Source organism: Amblyomma maculatum, chromosome 1 (genome assembly GCF_055883805.1).
Source record: "Amblyomma maculatum isolate TAMU_Amacu chromosome 1, ASM5588380v1, whole genome shotgun sequence".
Classification (NCBI taxonomy): Eukaryota; Metazoa; Arthropoda; class Arachnida; order Ixodida; family Ixodidae; genus Amblyomma; species Amblyomma maculatum.
Genome location: NC_139344.1, coordinates 92,029,932 through 92,049,179, shown reverse-complemented (window position 1 = coordinate 92,049,179; position 19,248 = coordinate 92,029,932). Strand labels below are relative to the sequence as shown.

The 19,248-nt window shown below is 44.8% G+C and overlaps 1 protein-coding gene across 1 annotated transcript in view; it reads left to right on the top strand.

Moving 5' to 3' along the window:
- The window catches only part of LOC146203175 (nephrin-like), a 117,500-nt gene that overhangs the window by 36,280 nt on the left and 61,972 nt on the right, over positions 1-19,248 (top strand). Inside the window, exons 4-6 of the mRNA XM_084602825.1 lie at positions 2,751-3,044; positions 5,069-5,350; positions 13,822-14,005. Coding sequence (XP_084458951.1) covers positions 2,751-3,044; positions 5,069-5,350; positions 13,822-14,005 — 760 coding nt within the window. The remainder of the gene's footprint in view (positions 1-2,750; positions 3,045-5,068; positions 5,351-13,821; positions 14,006-19,248) is intronic.

Sequence of the window (19,248 nt, the reverse complement as noted above, 5' to 3'; positions counted from 1 at the left end):
GGCACTGCTAACGCTGTAAAACAAAGTGACCAGGGCCCGTATTCCGAGTTTGCGTCGTTATCGATGTGTCGCTACCTCACGTGACCTCGAGCAATCTGAATGGTGGAAACGCCGGAACGTTGTGTTGTCACTACGGAACCGGAAGAGGTGGCAATATCATGTTCCGGTGTTTCCACCAATCAGATGACTGGAGATCACGTGAGATAGCGACACATCCATACCGACGGGAACTCGGAATAAGGGCCCAGGTAAACCACCAGCTCGAATGGAAGCGCCCGTCAGTATGTCATGCTTGTTTTTAACGGGACGCTGCTGTCATGCGGATAAGCAAGAGAATGGTGCACTGGTTGCCGAGCGATGAAGCCAGCCTTGTTGACCGAAGGCTTGCGGCGGCTCTCGCGTGACATGCATCGCTGCTGAATTGGACAGGGATATGGGCTGTACCCAGTTTTAACTGAGGACCCAGGGTATAATACGAAAAGGAAGGTGGCTGCCGAGTTATTTTATTTTTTTTCTTTATAGATTAGGAATATCAGAATTAGACCTTTTACAATTGGCGGCGGGTTTTTTGCAAAGCACCGTTCGCAGCAGATTTGTTGTGAACTCCAACCCCGTCGGCACTTCTGAGACGCGGCGCGTGACGCAATGTGCGTGCAGCGAGAGCCCGTCGATTTCTTGCGCCCACAGAGCGGCACGTTGTGGTGCGCCCAATACTCCCTTCCTTGGCGTGAGGTAACGTTGGACGCGCGCAAGTGCGCCCGTGCGCCTCGCGAATAGCCGCACCCTTTTCGACAGGTGGGTTGCCATTATACCGGCGGTCAGCGCATCGCTGTATGAAGCGTGCCACTAGCGTAGTTACACCGTATTCACGTTTCTCGGTTACTGTGGAGCTCATCTGTTTGCACGTCTTAGATGTCTAATTACTGATATATCGAAATATTTCACGATCCCCTTCGAGACTGATATAGCCAGGATCGACTATATTTATGTAATGCCCTTCCTAAAAGGGCTAACAAAGTACGGAAGAAATTGTTTTCTCCACCAGATATTCCCTTGCTGATAATTAATGTAGCTAGTGGAGAAGAAAAAGAAAAAACGATTGGTAATTCTTATATATACAGTGTAGAAAAAGATGTACAACAAAAATGAGGCACTGTGGTTGAGTTGAGTTCTGTGCAGCTGAGTTATTGTATGCTACAGGTGGGATTAGCCTTGCTCATTCTGCCAGCAACTGCTCCACCGTAGCGTCACTTATGTGTTAAATAAAATCCTAACATCTGTGAAATCTACTCCACTATGCGCACAATAACTTAAAACAGTACATATTCCGCACCAACAGTCACCATCTATGCACACATTCACTCGTAGTATAACATAGTCCACTCCAGAAGTCATCTATGCACACATTCACTCGCAGTATAACATAGTCCACTCCAGAAGTCACCATCTATGCACACATTCACTCACAGTAAAACACCATGAAAACTGAAACGAAATCTGTTAAAATTGACTTACAGCATAAGTAATATCATTGTGGAATGACTGAAGAAAAAGGGAGTCACGATGCAAAAAAATAATATCGATCCAATCTTAACTAGTGCATATTTAGACACACCTCACATAATGGTCAATCCACTGCTCTCTGCGCAGAGATTGCACAAAAAAAAAAAAGAATTAAAGGAAATGCTGCCTTGTCTTTGGTGCCCTCGCCAGAACAACAGGTTTTGATTAAAAAGGAGTTGCTGTGGTTACGAAAGCTCAAAGAACACCGGCATCCAAGGACCAGCGATAAATTTGCAGCGAGCTACACACGTTCTTCACGATGTGTATCTTTTATTTCAGCATCGAAATAACAGGAAAACGCGACTTGCCGGAGCCCATGTATACGAGCATGCGCAATAGCCTGTAATAAAAAAACAACTAAATATTTCCCGAGACCCTTGCGAAACTTCCTTGGAATAGGTTCTCTTCTTTCTAGTGAATTTCTGCAGTTGGTGGAGAGGCGAGGCGTCATTACCTCGTGCAAGAATAAACACAGCAACCCCACGGGTTCCAATGAATGCGTCAGCCTCCATTACGATCGTGTATGAGGTGAGGAAACACAGACTAAACATTGTGTAAATACATAACTGACAGCTTGCTGCTGATTTAGAGGAAAAAGATCGTCTGAAAAATTGCCTGCTAGGGACGTAAATTGCATGGTAAACGTTATCTCGTCGTCATGGCGGTCTGTCTAAGAGCCATATTGTTTTAAAGCCTTTGTTTGCTGTCCAGACTTTAGCTTTTTGTTTAATTTTGTTCCTCAACCATGTTGACTCTTAGCTAAAATACAGCATGTCATAAACGAATGCTCCCACACATCTTACATTTTTTTCCATAGAGCTCTCCCTTCGTCTCCCTCGCTTAGATAGCAGTCATGCGAGACGCATTGGAAATGCGTCTGCCATCATGTCAGTTTTCGCGATGCTACCGTAATCGGGAACGGCGCACCGTAAAAACACATTAGGCACTTGCGCGCAAGCTTCCTGTCGGCAGTTGCCGAAATTGCCGCTGAAAACCGAAAAACTAATCCAGGTATGGGCGCAGTGGGAATGGTGTGACCACTCAGTATGCATCGAGTAAGTTACTTCGAAGGATGACAGAATCGCACAGGTGCCCAATGCAGGCCGCTATGTTGGGCCAGTGCGTCCCGTCCCCTTTGACAGTGAACGAGTGAACTCCCTTTTATGTCGCATCCTTCGGCGATGCAGTGAAGCCAGCGCAAGTGCGCATCAAAGGGTCGCGCAGCCCGCTGTCCGCGGACGTGGAAGCTGTGATCGAGTGCGAGACCACGGGATCCCAACCGCCGGCCAACGTCAGCTGGCGGCTGGAAGAGGTGCCCCTCCGGCAGACCCAGCTGCTGGCGCAAGGCACCAACGGTACAGCGAGCTTGCTTCGCTGGACACCCCGTCCACAGGACAACGGCCGCCGGTTGGTCTGCCTCGCCCACAACGACCGCTTCCCGGACGACGGCATAGAAGACGCCTGGCGGCTCGACGTCCACTGTAAGGCTCTGCATGGGCATTCAGGCAACTTGCCATCAAGCGCGACTTCAGCTCATTATTTTCTCATAACTTTGTGCATGGTTCTTGGTAGGCCTTAGCAGCAGCGGTTGCGAATGACACCATGGAAGCGAAAAAATGACAGATCGTGGGCTAAACGCAAGATAAATGGCTGCTCTGCACTGAATAAAGAATGCGCGTAAAAAATCCGACCCACCTAGAACAGAGAGAGACAGAGCATTGTACGAGGAAATCGCAATGCGTTCGCAGCTGTGAACATCACAAAATGCAAAACATATTTATCGTTTACTTCAAGTTTCTGCGCAAAAAAAAAGGGGGGGGGCGAGGGGGGGGGGGGGCGGTCTAAGCGTGGAATGTGTAGTTCCCGGTATCGGGAATATGATTAGGAGAAAAACGGACACGGAGGAATTGGATACCGTACTGAAATTTTAAGCGCATTTTGTCTCCTGCAACGCATGTTATTTATCCGCTTAAGCGTATCTGCTAATATTAATACGATGTTTCTCAGTGCCTGCACGAATATTCGCACACTAAAGCAACAAATAGCCGAAGCTGCTGCAGCGCGCAAATTTTTCTAATCCCACGTTTTTCCAAGCATCCAGTGCGATTGGCGACTTCTTCTCTGCCCTGTGTCTTAACTTCATTCGCGTAAGCTCTGCTTTTGAGCTCTTGATCTAAAACGCTCTGTCGCTTCCCCGGTTTCTCGCATCTATTAATGGGGTTTTTTCTGCTATTCTTTTCACGCAGTTTGGCTCCTGCCAATGTAAATATACTGCTACCAGTTCTACGTCTTCAGTGATTAACCGGCAGATAAGCAAGCTCCTTTTATTTTTATTCTTCCTCTCTACTTACTCGGCCCACTCGGGGCAGTATAATGTAAAATCTAGAACTTGATTTTACGAAGACAACCGCTGCCGGACATTAAATTGAAGGAAGAAGATAATGTGGATTGCTCGGCTTTCTCGACTATATTCTGCATTCGCTACTTATAGTACACCAGTACATTACAAAACTTATGTATGTATGTATGTATGTATGTATGTATGTATGTATGTATGTATGTATGTATGTATGTATGTATGTATGTATGTATGTATGTATGTATGTATGTATGTATGTATGTATGTATGTATGTATGTATGTATGTATGTATGTATGTATGTATGTATGTATGTATGTATGTATGTATGTATGTATGTGTGTGTGTGTGTATGTATGTATGTATGTATGTATGTATGTATGTATGTATGTATGTATGTATGCATGTATGTATGTATGTATGTATGTATGTATGTATGTATGTATGTATGTATGTATGTATGTATGTATGTATGTATGTATGTATGTATGTATGTATGTATGTATGTATGTATGTATGTATGTATGTATGTATGTATGTATGTATGTATGTATGTATGTATGTATGTATGTACGTATGTATGTATGTATGCGCACGTTGTTCAACCAAGCTGTAAACAGTGCAAAATGTGCGCACTGCTTGTCGGTCGCCCTATGTCAGCAGCACCTATAATTGCATACAAGCTTACATTCTCAGCGTATACAATTAGGTGCTACTATGTCCAAAGTGCTCTAGCTGTGCACGGCAGAACATAAAAATTGAAATTAGACCACAGTTGCTTACTTTATGGTGAAATGCTGGTGCCCAACTACCTTCTAAGTCTTGATGGCTCTGCTTTGCACAAATGTTGGTCCTAGAAATGTTGGAAAGTGGGTATAGGCACTGTTGTGCCTGCACTGATTCGCACCCGTTGCGCGCTCTGTACTCTCTGTACTCAACGCTCTATACTCGTAAGTAGGATGGACAGCTGGGCGAGTTGATACAATTGCATAGTGGGTCTCTTCGCGCTGTTCCACCCACTATGCTCTGTACTCGACATTACTCTTTCCTACTAGGGATCACGGTTCGCTCACGTAGGCACGCTCTAGGCAGTTCCTGTCTTTGCAGCAACCTGATCTTTTTTTTTTTTTTTTTTTTTTTCACGCAGACAAACCCATCGTCGAGCTTCGGCTAGGACAGGGTCTGGACTCGTCAGGCGTGCAGGAAGGCCACGACGCCTACTTCGAATGCTCAGTCCGTGCAAACCCGGCAGTCAACGAGGTCGCCTGGAGCTTAGACGGCCGGCGCCTCAGTGGCGCACGCCTCATCGTCAGCAACCTGTCTTTGGCGCTGCGCCAGGTGACGCGCCACCAAGCCGGTCTCTACCGCTGCACGGCGCAGAACTCCGCCGGCCAGACCGTCAGCAACGCCGTCCGGCTGCGCGTAAAACGTGAGAGCCTAGCGCAGCACTGGGAACCCACAGCCTACAAATGGGCGCCGCGGTTTCGTCTCGTTTTCTTGCTGTTAGCAGCGTAACCAGCAGCACTTGGCGAGGTGCTTAAAAGTCGCTTATTGAGCGGGAGCGCCAATCCGTTTTCTTTTACACCGACAACTTCACTGCCTCGCCTGGCACGACCCGTATGAGTTTTGCGCGACTAAAGAACTCGGTCACTTTTTGTTTTACGGTTGTGAGAATATTTCCTGCCGCCTCGGTCAGTTCTAGGCTTGGGTAAATGGCAACCGAGTAGAGGAGAAACAAGACTGAAACAAGCGTTGCGCCTGTGACTTGGCGATATAGCAGTTTTGTTCGTTCCTTAACACACTGAATTCGGTAAGGAAACTCCTAGCAGAGGCGAATATGAAAGGAAGCTGGCATATTTTCCCATCAATGGGTAAGGAGGAAGCTTTCACAAAGGGCGATGTGTGGTAGATATAAGAAAGGTCTTCATAATGTACTTAGTTTACGATGTTTACAAGTATATGGCTGCATTATAAAAGAGGTTGATTTTAATTCTTTGCTAAATTTCTTGAGTAGAAAATAAACAACCGCTGTCATGACATGAAACGAATATAACACACCTAATGGCGTATTGCTATTGCGTACGATAGCACGATGCTCTACCCAGTCAAAAGCCGTCATACAGTGAGGCACATTCATATTTCGGCATAAAAAATAATGAATGTCTCCGTTTGTCTAGCGGTTACTATCCAAGCCAGCCAAGTTTCTCACCATGTCGATGAAAAATGTCAGAGCAGTAAATATTTTTTGTAAAAAAAATTCTCTTCTAGGACATCCATTGATGCCATTATTAAAAGTGTTAGAAAATAATAAGTTTAAGCCAGATGAGCAGACTATGTCGGCCACAGATGCCATTCCTGGTAAAGTAAGTTGTGTACAGTTATTACTTCTTCCAGAAGAGAAATAGTCATCTTGCACTGCTTATAACTTTGCTTTGGAATACACGAAGTGCAGAACTCTTGCGTACGTGCATGAATAGCATGAACATATGCGGTGTGTAGGGCTTAGCCGCAGAGGGACATATGTGAAATTTTTTTTTTTAGTGCGAAAGCCTCACTTTTTTTTTTATTGCGCAAGTTCGCCCTTCGGCATAAGGGTTTAAATATATTGATACAGGCCTGCGGCAGCAATGAATGCCAACAGCTCTCGGTGATGTGGGCCATGTGTCCATCCTGTGTCGGGCGGTCTGGTAGGGTGGTAAGAGTGGCTTCCAAGGTGTGTTCTGCGGGCCACGCGAAGACCAGGACATGCTGTTAGGAAGTGGTCTAGTGTGGCCTCCATAGCAGGGGCTGGGCAGAAAGGGCAGTTCATGGGAGCAGTCTGGGCGGTCCAGGAAGATTTTACAGCTGGCGTTAACGCAGCACCCACGTGGATTCCTCTCAGCGTCACCACCTCACGGCGAGTTAAACCGCCGGGAAGGTTTGATCCACACGATGGAATTAAAGCACGCGTGGAGCGGCGAAGAAATTCTTTTGCAGGCACTACGGCATCTCCTGCGGACAACTTTAACATAGGCAGAGGATATGTCACTTTCTGGGAACAGGATGCATCATCAGTTTCTGTGAGACGGAGTGTAGTGTGGGGAGCCCACACCACACGCACAGGGCAAGGATATGTTTGCACAATTCTGCAGATATTGTTGATGATGTCGAAGGTATTAGCTACACTCCGTAATGCTCGGATTGCTTGGCTTGATTCTGTATGCAAGATCAGAATGGTCGGAGGTGCAGCATGTAGGCTGTCTGCTAATGTAGACAAACCTTCGCGAATGGCAACGAGCTCTGCTATTAGAGAAGGAAGGCGCGTTGCTTCTGTTCGATATGAACGTATATGGCGTATTTCAGAAAGCAATGGACAAATGAGGGTAGTATGTAAAATCTCATAGTCAGTGCTTGCGTTTACATAAGCTTGAAGTGCCCCTTTAGTGTATGTGTAATAATCTGGCTCAGCTTCTTGCACCGAATGTTGAACTCGGCGGCGCTTTTCTCGCAGCGGACGGTTGTTTGTCATCTGTGGCCGATTCCATGGAGGTTCCGAAGGCGTTGCTTCAAGCAGCGTATAAGGCGAATCAAAATAATGCGCTAATGCAGACGCTGCAGGAATAGCTTCACGCTTCAGGTAGCGCGCTGCACGACGCTGCTCGACGAGCTCATCAATTTTCTACTGAAAATTGGCCTCGCCCTCTCAGTAGAAAAGACAAACTTTATGTCTATCACAAACCGATGGGGTAGACGCAGGCTTTTACAAGTACCATTACAGCTGTCATTGAACGGGCATCTGCTCACTACCACTTCGTCGATGCGAGTCCTTGGTGTCGAACTGGACAGTTCTGGTTCAGCAGCGCCATGGGTTCGATCTGCATGACAGAAAGCCGCTAGTACACTGCACCTATTTCGGCGTATAGCCCAGAAAACAGGCGGTGCTTGCAGCAACATGGCTCGGACGTTAGTGCGTTCTGTGTTACAGCCTCGGCTTGTCTATCAAGCCCAATTTCAACGTCTCACATCAAGAGATTGGGACCGCTTGGAAGCAGTCAATAGAGAGGCAATACGAGCCATCACTGGCCTCCCTCGCCTGATATTCATTCCCACTCTCCAAGCGGAGGCCCAGCTAAAAAGGCACCACTTCAAATGTAGATCGGAAAACTCTTTTATCTGGAAGTCTGGACCTTTGACTTTTGAGGATGCCTCTGGCACTGATTAGTCGATATTTTTTCTGACGTCCAGAGACCACATGTCATGGCCGAATTAGCAGGTGCTACTAGCTCGGGATTCACACAAGTTCATACGGCTTGGTTAGAGCTTGGTTTACATCAATGTCACTGCTAGCCACTTTAAGAGCACATAGCGCGGTACTCGAGAGCGTACCTCTGGCAGGTGGTAGTTGCCATGGTGACATGGCTGTGCTCTGATTGGCCGACGCTTTTTGTGACGTTAGTTGTCCCAAATTTTTGTATTCTCACGTAAAATTAGTGCCGCGAACAGCGTGTTGTATAAACGAGAATAAGCAAAATGCTATGTAGACAGGAAATTCATTAAGAGATGATTGGTAGAGCATTTGTAAGGTGATATAATTCCTGGAAATCACTCATCACTATTTCAGACTTGCGGTTTGCTCTTACGTTTAATTCTGCGCTGGTCTTATGGCAACAATGTTCGGCATACAGGCTGTTCAAAGTTGGACTTCGGGATTTTTATAACCCACACAACAGTAAACAAAAGCTGTTTCTGTACACTATTTATGCGGCGAGGCGGACGCAAACAGTGAGAAAATTGACATTGTAATATTAGTAATTAAATAAATGCAATAATTAACTGCTTTATTTGCGGCAGCTAGCATGCTTGTTTATTGTGAAAATTAATGATAGTGGTATTCAGTCACTGTTCTATTTCGCAGAATTTTATTAACGCACCTGTGAGATATGAGCGATTTTAGAAACGTACCTGCATCCTAAAATATGCACGTGTAAAAATAAAGTAATTTTTTCTAATTACGCATTCGAGACCGCGCAACTCTACACGAAGCTCCTACCTAGTTTCACGGTGCCTATGATGTTTTGCTACACGAGAATCTATATATACACCTAACGGTGAAACATTTCGCTCGTTGCCAAGTGACCAATTAACAGAAAAAATAGCTCTCAACTGGCTCCGTTCGTAAAGTGATAGAAATGAATTATTAAAATATAAAAAAAATGAAAAGCTGCCGACAAGGGAAGGTTATCAGCGCCTCGTGTTTCTCTATGATTTTCAAGCGAACCGTTATATTAATTAGCTGCGTTACACCACGGAGGAGCTTTATGCCTAGTACCACGACCTCGCATGCGTAATTAGGCGGATTAGCCTAAATGTTTAGACAATGTCAGATATGATAACACACGAGCGTTACTAAAATTTTACAAAACAGAATACTCATCAGGTGCCACTATCTCTAAACACGCATTGCCAACTACAGAGAAAACGAAGTTTATTATGACGTTTAAATAGTTATTAATATTACAATGATAACCATCTTTAAAGTTTGCGTCCTCCTGGCCACATATTCCATGCACCAAAACAACGTTTTTGCAGTGCTCTTTGCAACTTGAAAAAATTTGAAATCTAACTTTTGAACGCCATGTACAAAATGTTGAAGGTAACGTGATCATTGGAAAAAAAAATCATGTACAGGTGGAGCTAGTGCAATTTAAATCGTAGTAAAGCTAGCTGTCGCCAAGAGAGTGTTGGAGTGTATTTATTCGCTTCTATAATAATTCGATATTATTTATCCTTAAAAGGTTGCAAGTTTTCTAGAAGCCGGAAGGGGAAGTTCGAAAGCATTAAGAGAAACAGCATATGTTTAATTGTTTTAGAAGAGGATAATTTCGATTTTTTTTCTGCACGAAGTACTCAACGGTCGCAGCAAGTGTGCATCCTTTAGTATCCCGCGTCTGGCATCACTGCGCACTCGCTGCTGTTGTGGAGCACTCGTGTCCACTTGGCTCCAATTGCTATCAGTGCTCTAGCCGCTGCAGTCTACGTTTCGAGGAGTTGCCTAAAAGTAGAAAAATCTTTTCGAAATGCGCTTTTTTTTTACAGCGGCTGCCCCGACTGAAACTTCTTCAGACGCTATGTAGCTCTTCAACATATGTAAGAATATTTAACTTTTTCAGATTGGTCCGGAAATTAAAAAGGAAGAGATGACTGCAGGTGGACCCACAACAATACTTTTTCAGTTACACTTTAACCTCCTGTGCTATTCACCTCGGTTTTAGTTTAAAACATTGGTTTACGATAAGTGGGGCGCATTGTATAAAGCTTACAGCGCAGTTACGGTTGGCTCGAAGACATTACAAAAGTTATTTTGACGGAGGTTTCAATAGCGCAGACGTTCTTAAACTACGATTACATTTGCTGTCGAAAGATATTTGCATGGCAGTCAGCAAACAGTTCGCTATTAAGGCACGTACCTAAAGCTATCCGCTCGAGGATTGTTCCAGCCAGAGGGTAATGCTAGTTTTTGTTTTCGAACAGCCGTATTCCGCCCATATCAGTCAAAGTTGCCATTCCTTTATCTTACAGTCTTTTTGAGGCTCGCGCTGGCTTGAGGTGTGAAAGAAAAACTATAAAAAAAGCAGTCCCTGCATTGACACATTGTGCCGCATGTAGTTCATCCCGATGCTTTACCACTGAAGTTTTTTCCATAACTTCCTGAGTGTACCAAGTGAGTTTATATTTGTAATAACAGTATCAAATAAAGACTACCTGTACTTGCCAAGAACAACGCCAACAAGAAGGCTTGACTTTCATCCCTGCAAGGCAGGACTGTTTCACTTTAAAGCTTTAGTTCACGCCACGTGCAACGCCAATTTCCATGCGAAACTTGGGCGGCCTAACTTCGATCCCAAAAATTGAATCTATATATGACTCTCCCTTCCCGTCGTCACGCATAAATTTACCTGTCAGAGTTTTTATACGCTAAAGTATCGGCAGCGCCTCAGTGTGGTGCTCGGGCGCACGTGTACTCAAACTTGCGGAAAATGCAAGAGCGGCGCGCACTTAAGGCCCGTTTATTGCCACTTAATGCGAGTCCTTGAAGGGGCACGCTATAAGGTAGGGCATATTTCTGCCCGATTAAACGTGGCCGTCACCGGGACAAAGTTAGCAACCAAAAGAAGGAATACTAACGATCCAGTGCTGCACGGATCGATGTACGGCTTATCGTCGGAGGTGCCAGGTCAGGCTTCGAAGAACTCGAGAACGCTATGAATATTGTATTTGGAGCATGCTTCGAGATTAAAATAATTATATGAGCTAAGTTATCAACCTCTGAATTACCAGTCAAACTTTTTAATTTATTGAGTGATTTTCGAAAACTTCCATATGGTGCGTCAGAAGCCCTCCTTCGATTGCAAAAGCAAAAGTTAGCGCTGTTTCCAGTCTGTGTGCTTTTATTTCTCGACTGCCGAGTTAACAAGAAAGCGAGCGGCATTCAGAAAGGGGATGAGATCGATGTTTTTGTTACTTCAATGTGCTCGTAATAAATTATTCTAATACACGTAGTTTACTGTTATTATTAACCCCTCAAGTTCCTCAGTGATTCCTTGAATATATGCAGCGTCTCCTTCTAGAGTCAAGTATTTCAAGGCATCCAAGTATAGTTGTCATACGAAGCAAACACGAGAAAAGTTGTCAATATGTAGCCAACGTATTCTGCGCGTTCGCAGAATAAAAATAGAAGAAAAATGGACAAGTATGTTACTCCAAACAGCGTCGTGAAGACTAAGCAAGGCGGTAGTGGCAGGTGAGTACATTCCAATCGGGGCTTCCTTCCTGGTGTCATTCCTAACTATAAACGGCCGATGGCGAAACAGTCTGTAAATGCGGATGGTAAGATAGGGCCAGACTCAGCAATTAGTGACGCTGCGTCAAGGAATCTCGGGCCATATATCCAACGCCGCCTTTTCTTTTTTCACCCCGAGAGAAGCCGTGCCCCTGACGACACACTGTTGCGCCATTCGTTACTTCCTGGCCCATGACGCTAGCGCTATTTCCAAACACCGAGACAAAGATTCTGAGTGGTCATATAGCACCCCACCGGAGAATGAGGCTTATTCGATGGCCCTGCCATTGTTGACCCCGATGCAGGGCTGTTATGAGCCACTTGCACCGCGATACGTATATGGTTGGCAGCTTCTTAGAAGCTATAACTGACGTCAGGAATACGCAGACCAAAGAAGTAATCATTTGTAAATTTTGAATTGGAACCAACTGATTATTTCAATTGTGTTTATAACCCATTTCTAATAAGAGCAAATGGGCGATACTTATTGAATACAATGGGTCCAAGGGGACATGCCTGTTGGATTCAATGGCTCAAGCCCCTCGCAAAAAAAAAAAATGGGTCCAGTGGGACATACTAAATGGGGCAGAAGAAAACCGCCAATTTATATTTTTGGTAGCCATGTGGAAACAATAAGAATTACAAGCTTTTATCAGTATCGAGGCCGGCAGGTGAGAATACTTCGTAAGAAGAAACCCTATATACAGTCATAACACCAGCAGGATAAGATCAATGTGTACACCCAGTAAGAACGCTTCTGCTCCTGCTTATATATACCACTAATCAAACACTCATGTTCTGGCCAGTTGCGCTTTCCGACACAGTGTAGTTGGTTCATTTAATTTTGGCCGTATGATATTCTAGAGGATGAATTCGATTTGGTAGCTTAAGCTACCGACAGCTGTCATCACGAAAATTCAATTATATTTCTGCTTTCATTGGGGTATGTGCCAATGTTCACAGTGCAATTGCAATTGGTGAGACTAATTGACTGAAGTGGTAAGACCAAATGTACTCGCCAGCAGGCAGATTGGTCCAAATGAGTATCCACTGAAAACGTGAGCAATATATTTTACAGCTACTGCTGTGTACAAATGACAGTCTATTTAGGCATTGAACTAGTAGCTGCTAAGTCTATCTAGGCTACCGAATTGAAACCAACTTGGAGTCCTAGGCTTCCAACTGTAAATAGACTTCCAAATGAAACCGATTCCCATTTGACTACCCAACTGGAATGTAGATTACAACTGCGATTCATTGCAGAGTTCACTTCAAATGTTCAGTTGGAAGGAGAATCAAGTTGGCACCCATTGTTCCCATTCAAAACAGTTGCAATTCTAATCGTTTACAGTGTTACTTTTTTTTTTATTGGGAAATCCTCAACGCTATCCTCACAGAAAGTGGCCTGGAATGGCGTGAGTCTTAGCAGTCGTTCAGAAACTTCTAAGAATATAGAACGAAGTTGGTCGCAGATGATCATTACGTGCTAGACTTTGCATTAAATAAAATTCTTCCTAATACGCTGGCGCCAGCTGCAAGTTCCGTAGTACTGGGGTAATTTACATAGACAAATTCGGGTTCGTTCCAAGCAGCTGAAGAGGTATAAAAATAAAACAAACAATTTCCCAGTGCTCGATCCCAAGTCTGGAACGTATTCTCTTTTTTGTAGTGATATCCTAGTGCGTCTTGAGGATCATCCTCCATTCACTATTTATTGCCAAACCTCTAGTGCTTGTTGCGTTTAAGAAAAGTTCCTGAGCGCAGCTCCATTTTGAAATAAGGCTGGTTTCGCGGATACCACGATTGGGGGGGGGGGGGGGGGGGGGATCCACAGAGCTGGATAACTGCAAAAGAAACAGCAAATTGATGCGCTCATGAAGGACGAACGCACGCACAGATGGAGATAGGCAAAGTGGAGACGCCACGTGAACGGGTAGAGTTGCTTCTTTCTCCGTTGAAAAGACGCGCCTGACGAATGCGTTCGCATGAACAGGCAGTGATATCTGGAGTATCGGTTGGGGGAGGGGGAAGGGATTTAGCGTATAAACTGCTGAACGTACCGCACTGTACCCTTCATGCAGACGCGCCGGTGTGCCAGCGTGAAGAAAGCGCACTGTTCCTGTCAGCCGTCGACCAAGAGGTGGAGCTGCCATGCGCCATGGTAGCCGAGCCGTCCCAGCTGCAGTTTGCTTGGTCGCTCAACGGCTCCTTGGGTCGGAGGGACATCACTGGCTTCCAGAGTCACGGAGCACACTCCAGCCTTAAGTGAGCACTACAATAAAGATTGCTTAGAAACGCCCGTAACGGGCTGGCGCTGAGAGCGGTTTCCTTTTTCTAGCTGCCCATGGTTTATTGATTGATGCTATTTTACTTTAGAAAGCTTCATTTTGAGATATGGTGGAGGTATGAGTAATAAATTATGGTTGAGGTATGAGTAAAGCTCTGGATCAATTTTGACTAGCTGTGGAACTTTAACCTACATCGAAATGCACTTGGCCGAGCGGCTTTCTCGCAGTTCACTCCCTCAGTGATTGATTTATAATATGTGCCTACAGGCCCCAACAGTCGTACAAGGTCGCCACTCAGTTATCAGGGCGAATGCTCGCTAGTGTCATGGTAGAATACAGACATTAATTCCTCAATACTCCCTTATTTCGATCTGAGCAGTCGTCGCGGGCGGAGAAAACGGGGAACCGGGCTTTTCGTTTAAGTATTCTCATTTATATCTTTTAATGCTCCTGATGCAGTAGATGAAAAAAATAATAAAAGCAGAAAAAAAAGCCGGAAGATTCACTGTCCCTTCTCTAGAAGGGAGCTGCTCCGTAGAGGCGAAGTGCGCGCAGAAGGCGTCCACCAACACGTATCCTATAATCGCTTCATTTCTAGCTTTGTCCAGTAGAACTATGCGAAAAGACTAAAAACAATCGAATTCAGAAATTATTGATTGCAGAGGTGTGAATATTCTCTTGCACTCTTCATTAAGATAGGAGCCGAACCCAGGGGTGAAAATTATCCCATTTCAAATGACGGTGTTCCTGTAAACTTTATTTCTGGCAATGGAAGAAAACACCTGTAAAGCTAGTTGATGGTCATCACCGTGCGCAGAATATAAATGTGCTTTTGCCTTGCAGATTAATTCTCGGACTTTTCTCTTTACGCTCATTTCTCTGGTCTTACTGCTCTTCGCATCGCAGCCTTACAGCTCTTTTCGTAAATTGTCTTAATGTTTTTACTTGCATTTCGCTGCCTAACTCGTGAAAAAAAAAAAGAGTTAAGCACTCCGTGGAAAAAAAAAAAAATCAAATGCTTACTCTTCTGTCTTGCTCTGGGATGTTCGGCGACAAAGCGTTGCTTTGAAAGAAATGCATCCTAGCCTGCTGCCTATTATCTAATAAATTTATTTCATTCTTTCATGCGAATGCATATGACATGTTGCCCTTCTTACAGTTAATGTGTAATTTCCAGCGAAGCTTTGTTTTCTTTTTTTTTTTCATTGCAGATTTTGCGCATTAGAAGCTGCGTAATCTGACTGCAAAATGATCATTTAAAACGCGTCCGCAAGAATTAACTAGCCCGAAGCGAAAACACGATAACGATTGCTTCTTGTTTACGTACAGGAGATGGTGGCGCCAGGTTGCTAGGCGAACTGTATCAGTGAGAGTCACTCTGAGAAATAATAAATGTCACCGAGGAAAAGTTACAAACGTTCCCACAGTGTTCTGTGTCCACACTGGTTGACAAGCGATCCTTCATCGAGAGAAGTTCATCCGTTTTCGTTCCTTTCGGTGTAGCAGACCAACACGTCACTCCTCTGAAAGGGTACCCGCACATCAAAAGGACTATAATTCGTCGTCAGAATTTTGGAAATGGAAAGAAGCAATCTAATACCACCATGTTTACGAGCCAGTTGCAGAGTGGTGGTTTATGTCAGAGAAGTCAAGCTAGACCGCGAAGGCCATCCTGCAGAATATTTTATTTCACGTTTCCAAAAGGAACTGCAACTCGAATGCGCTTTATGTACATAGATTGCACGGACGAAGAGGCACAACAAGGAAGATTGGGACCCAGCACTTTATCTCTCTGTTGTCGTATTGGGTGTTTTCGTTCATTCTTTCTGTACTAGTTGAATTCAAGGTTCCGTGCAGTACCAACGAGCCCATAAAACAATGACCGGAGAGCATTTATGCGGATTTTGTTCCTCTCGTGCTAGCTATACACGGAAATATTCCCCATAGGCAAGCAATATATAAGCGCGCGGCGAAAGCAAGTGCAACGGAGATACATTTTGGAAGACTTCTGAACACATTTGTCTTCTTCCTAAACCGCAAAGCTTTTCCGTCACGAATATAATATCAGGGATGACACGTTGAGAAGGGTCCTCAATATGCTTTTGCGCCAGTTCAAGTCCGTTGTCGGACATTGTTTCTGAGTTTGTGACATATAGAATAAAATTATGATAGAAACCTAGCCTTGGCGTTTGTCGTTGGCGAGTTACTAGGTAAATAAGCACATACCAGTACACTATGCTGTCAGTAATATGCTTCAGAAAAAAACTATGCATGTCGAGGTGTGTATCTCTTTCAAAAAATTGGCGGAGTTTATTTCGAAACATAAATGTTAAACGTCTCATATCTATACGTATCGCTTCTTTAAAACTTTATTTGTGCACTGTAATTTTTTGTTCAAATTCAGTATGGTGGGTGAATGAGCCACGTTCATTATTAAATAAAGTTACTTTTCTTTCTTTCTCTTAAAGTAAGGATTTGGTCTCGCTAGGCGAAATTATTGGCCACTGTGTCATTTCTCGCCCTTATGGAGCAAACAGTTACACAGTCATCTCCGGTCCTTAGGTCCGGTTTTGATCTTAAGCGTGCGTAGCACTCTCATGTAAAAATTTTGTTAAGGTAACTAAAACCTCTTTTTACCATGCTGTCATCTTTTAGAGTAAATTTAGTTACTGATGTTTGGAGTATATTGACGTGTTTGTTGAAAGGAAAGGCAGAGAGGTTGACCGGAATGATTAAAATATGGTCTGCTACTCCGCACTTGGGAAACGGGAGAGGAGAAAAAAGAGGATCATGATGGGTGACGATGTGGGATAATTAAGACATGAAAATATATACAGGCACGGCAACTTGCGTTACAAGCGCGAGTCAAGTCTGGTGTCGCATGAAAAGCGGCAAAGAGCCCGCACTGCTTGTAAACCCATCCCCTTGTCCTGCAAAGCGCCCAGCAGCAACTCCTCCGACAGAGGCCTCTTGTCCAAACGCTCCAAGGAAGCAGCTAACACTTTTAGTTCATGCGCATACACTGAACACACTAATAATATATGGTCCCCAGTCTCTGAGATTCCGCAAGTTGAACATTCCGGGAAGTCCGCCAGTTCACTTAAATGCAAGTACCTGCATCTGAAAGCCACGTTTAAACGGCGTTTATGTAGCAAGCATGCAGGATGGCGCGGAATATCACGTGAAGCATAAAATGACAGTGTTTGGTCGAGTCTCCTTTGACGGATGTTAAGCGCCTGGCTGGGCCCAGTAAGCTCCCACAGCGTTCTTCATACAGTTCGTTAGAAGACACTTGGTATCAGCTCTTGAAAAAGGTACAGCTGTTTGGAGGCCACTGCTTTATAATTGCCCTGTTCATTTCCATCTAGCCAGCAGTGCTAACAGAGGTCCAGCAGTGTGTACGTGAATATAATTATGATATTCTGAACAAGTGTGCGCCAGAGTAAGTTTTTTGAGCCCACGTGGATTTCTTTAGTATCCCGGAAACACGTAGGCACACCGATGGTTTATCCATCCTTCGTGGTGTTTGAGCGGGATGATATGGGAGGACATAGCCTGTCGGTACTTGCGGCTGATGGCAGCGGAGTGCACTTGTAAAACTGCAGTCCGCCCGCTCATCCAGAATCTTCACAAGTGGGTGACAACGGTGTCGTGTAAGTGCTCGTTAATACACACAAAGTGGTTCGTACGACAAGTGTATTGATATTGGGCGAGCATGTGCCTCTTCAATTCTGCCATCGTCAAAGGTGCATCTGCGCAATTCAAGGCCCATCTTCAGCGGCAGTGCTTGCACACTCTCTAAAGTCCGCAAGCGGGAAATGCTCATATCAGAGTGTACTGGGAGACTACCGGATGCAGCCTACGAACTGCGTCTCGTAAAGCTGTAGTAAGGAGCGCTCAGATGGGCCACATTTGATGCCTGCTATGAAGCGACGAACATGGCAAAAATTAATAAGCCTTTTCTTCACCTTATTAATATGTTTTGGCCGAGACAGTCTGCGGTCAATAGTTGCTCTCAAGAATCTGTAATTGGACTTGGAGGCATGCGATATCAGAACTCCATGTAGAGTAATTGGGTAGCGGCTGACACGTTTTCCTGTAAATGCGAACAATGTACTCTTCTGCCGCTAAGAGTTAACTTAGACGCCGTAGGTACATCGATGTCGATGACGTTGCATTGGTTGCAATCTCGCACGTAGTTTCGGGTGCGATTAACCAGAAGCATATATGCAGATGTCGCCAGCATATGCACTGATATGGATCTTACTTGGCAATTCACTCACCCGGCCCATTAGCGTAAGATTAAACAAAGTTGGGCTAAGGACTCCTCCCTGTGGAACTCCACGACTGACCTGATGACGGGTAGTATCTATATCAGATGTAGCCTTGTAAACAGAGCGGCCGTTGAGATAGCTCACAATCCATAGCTACAGCCGGCCACCACTTCTCAAGTCGTCAAGTCCATCAAGAATAGCATCATGAAGGACGTTTTCGTAAGCCCCCTTTATATCTAAATATACAGCAGCTACTGTAGTCGACGGTGACGCTTTTCGTGTTCTACTGTCGCAAAAAAGTCGATCACGCTGTCGATGGAAGAGCGTCCTCGATGAAATCCAGTAATCATCATCATCATCAGCAGCAGCAGCCTGATTATACCCACTGCAGGGCGAAGGCCTCTCCCATATTTCTCCACTTAACCCGGTTCTGTGCTAGCTGCTTCCACTTGACCCCTGCGAACTTCTTAATCTCATCCGGCCACCTAACTTTCTGCCGCCCCCTGCTACTCTTTCCTTCCCTTGGAATCCAGTTTGTTACCCTCAGCGACCATCGGTTATCCTCTCTTCGCACTACATGTCCTGCCCATGTCTATTTCTTCTTCTTAATTTCCACTAGAATGTCAGTAACGAGTTATTTCTCTGACCCACTCTGCACGCTTTCTATCTCTTAAAGTTACCCCTGCCATTTTTCGTTCCATAGCCCTCTGGGTTGTCCTCAACTTAAGTAGAACTCTCTTGGTTAGCCTCCACGTTTCAGCCCCATAGGTGAGTACAGGCAAGATGAAACTGTTGTATACTTTCCTCTTGAGCGATACCGGTAAGCTGCTAGTCATAATCTGCGAGTGCTTGCCAAATGCGCTCCATTCCAATCTTATTCTTCTTGTTATTTCCTTTTCATGGTCCGGATCTGCGGTTACTACCTGTCCTAAGTAGACATATTCGC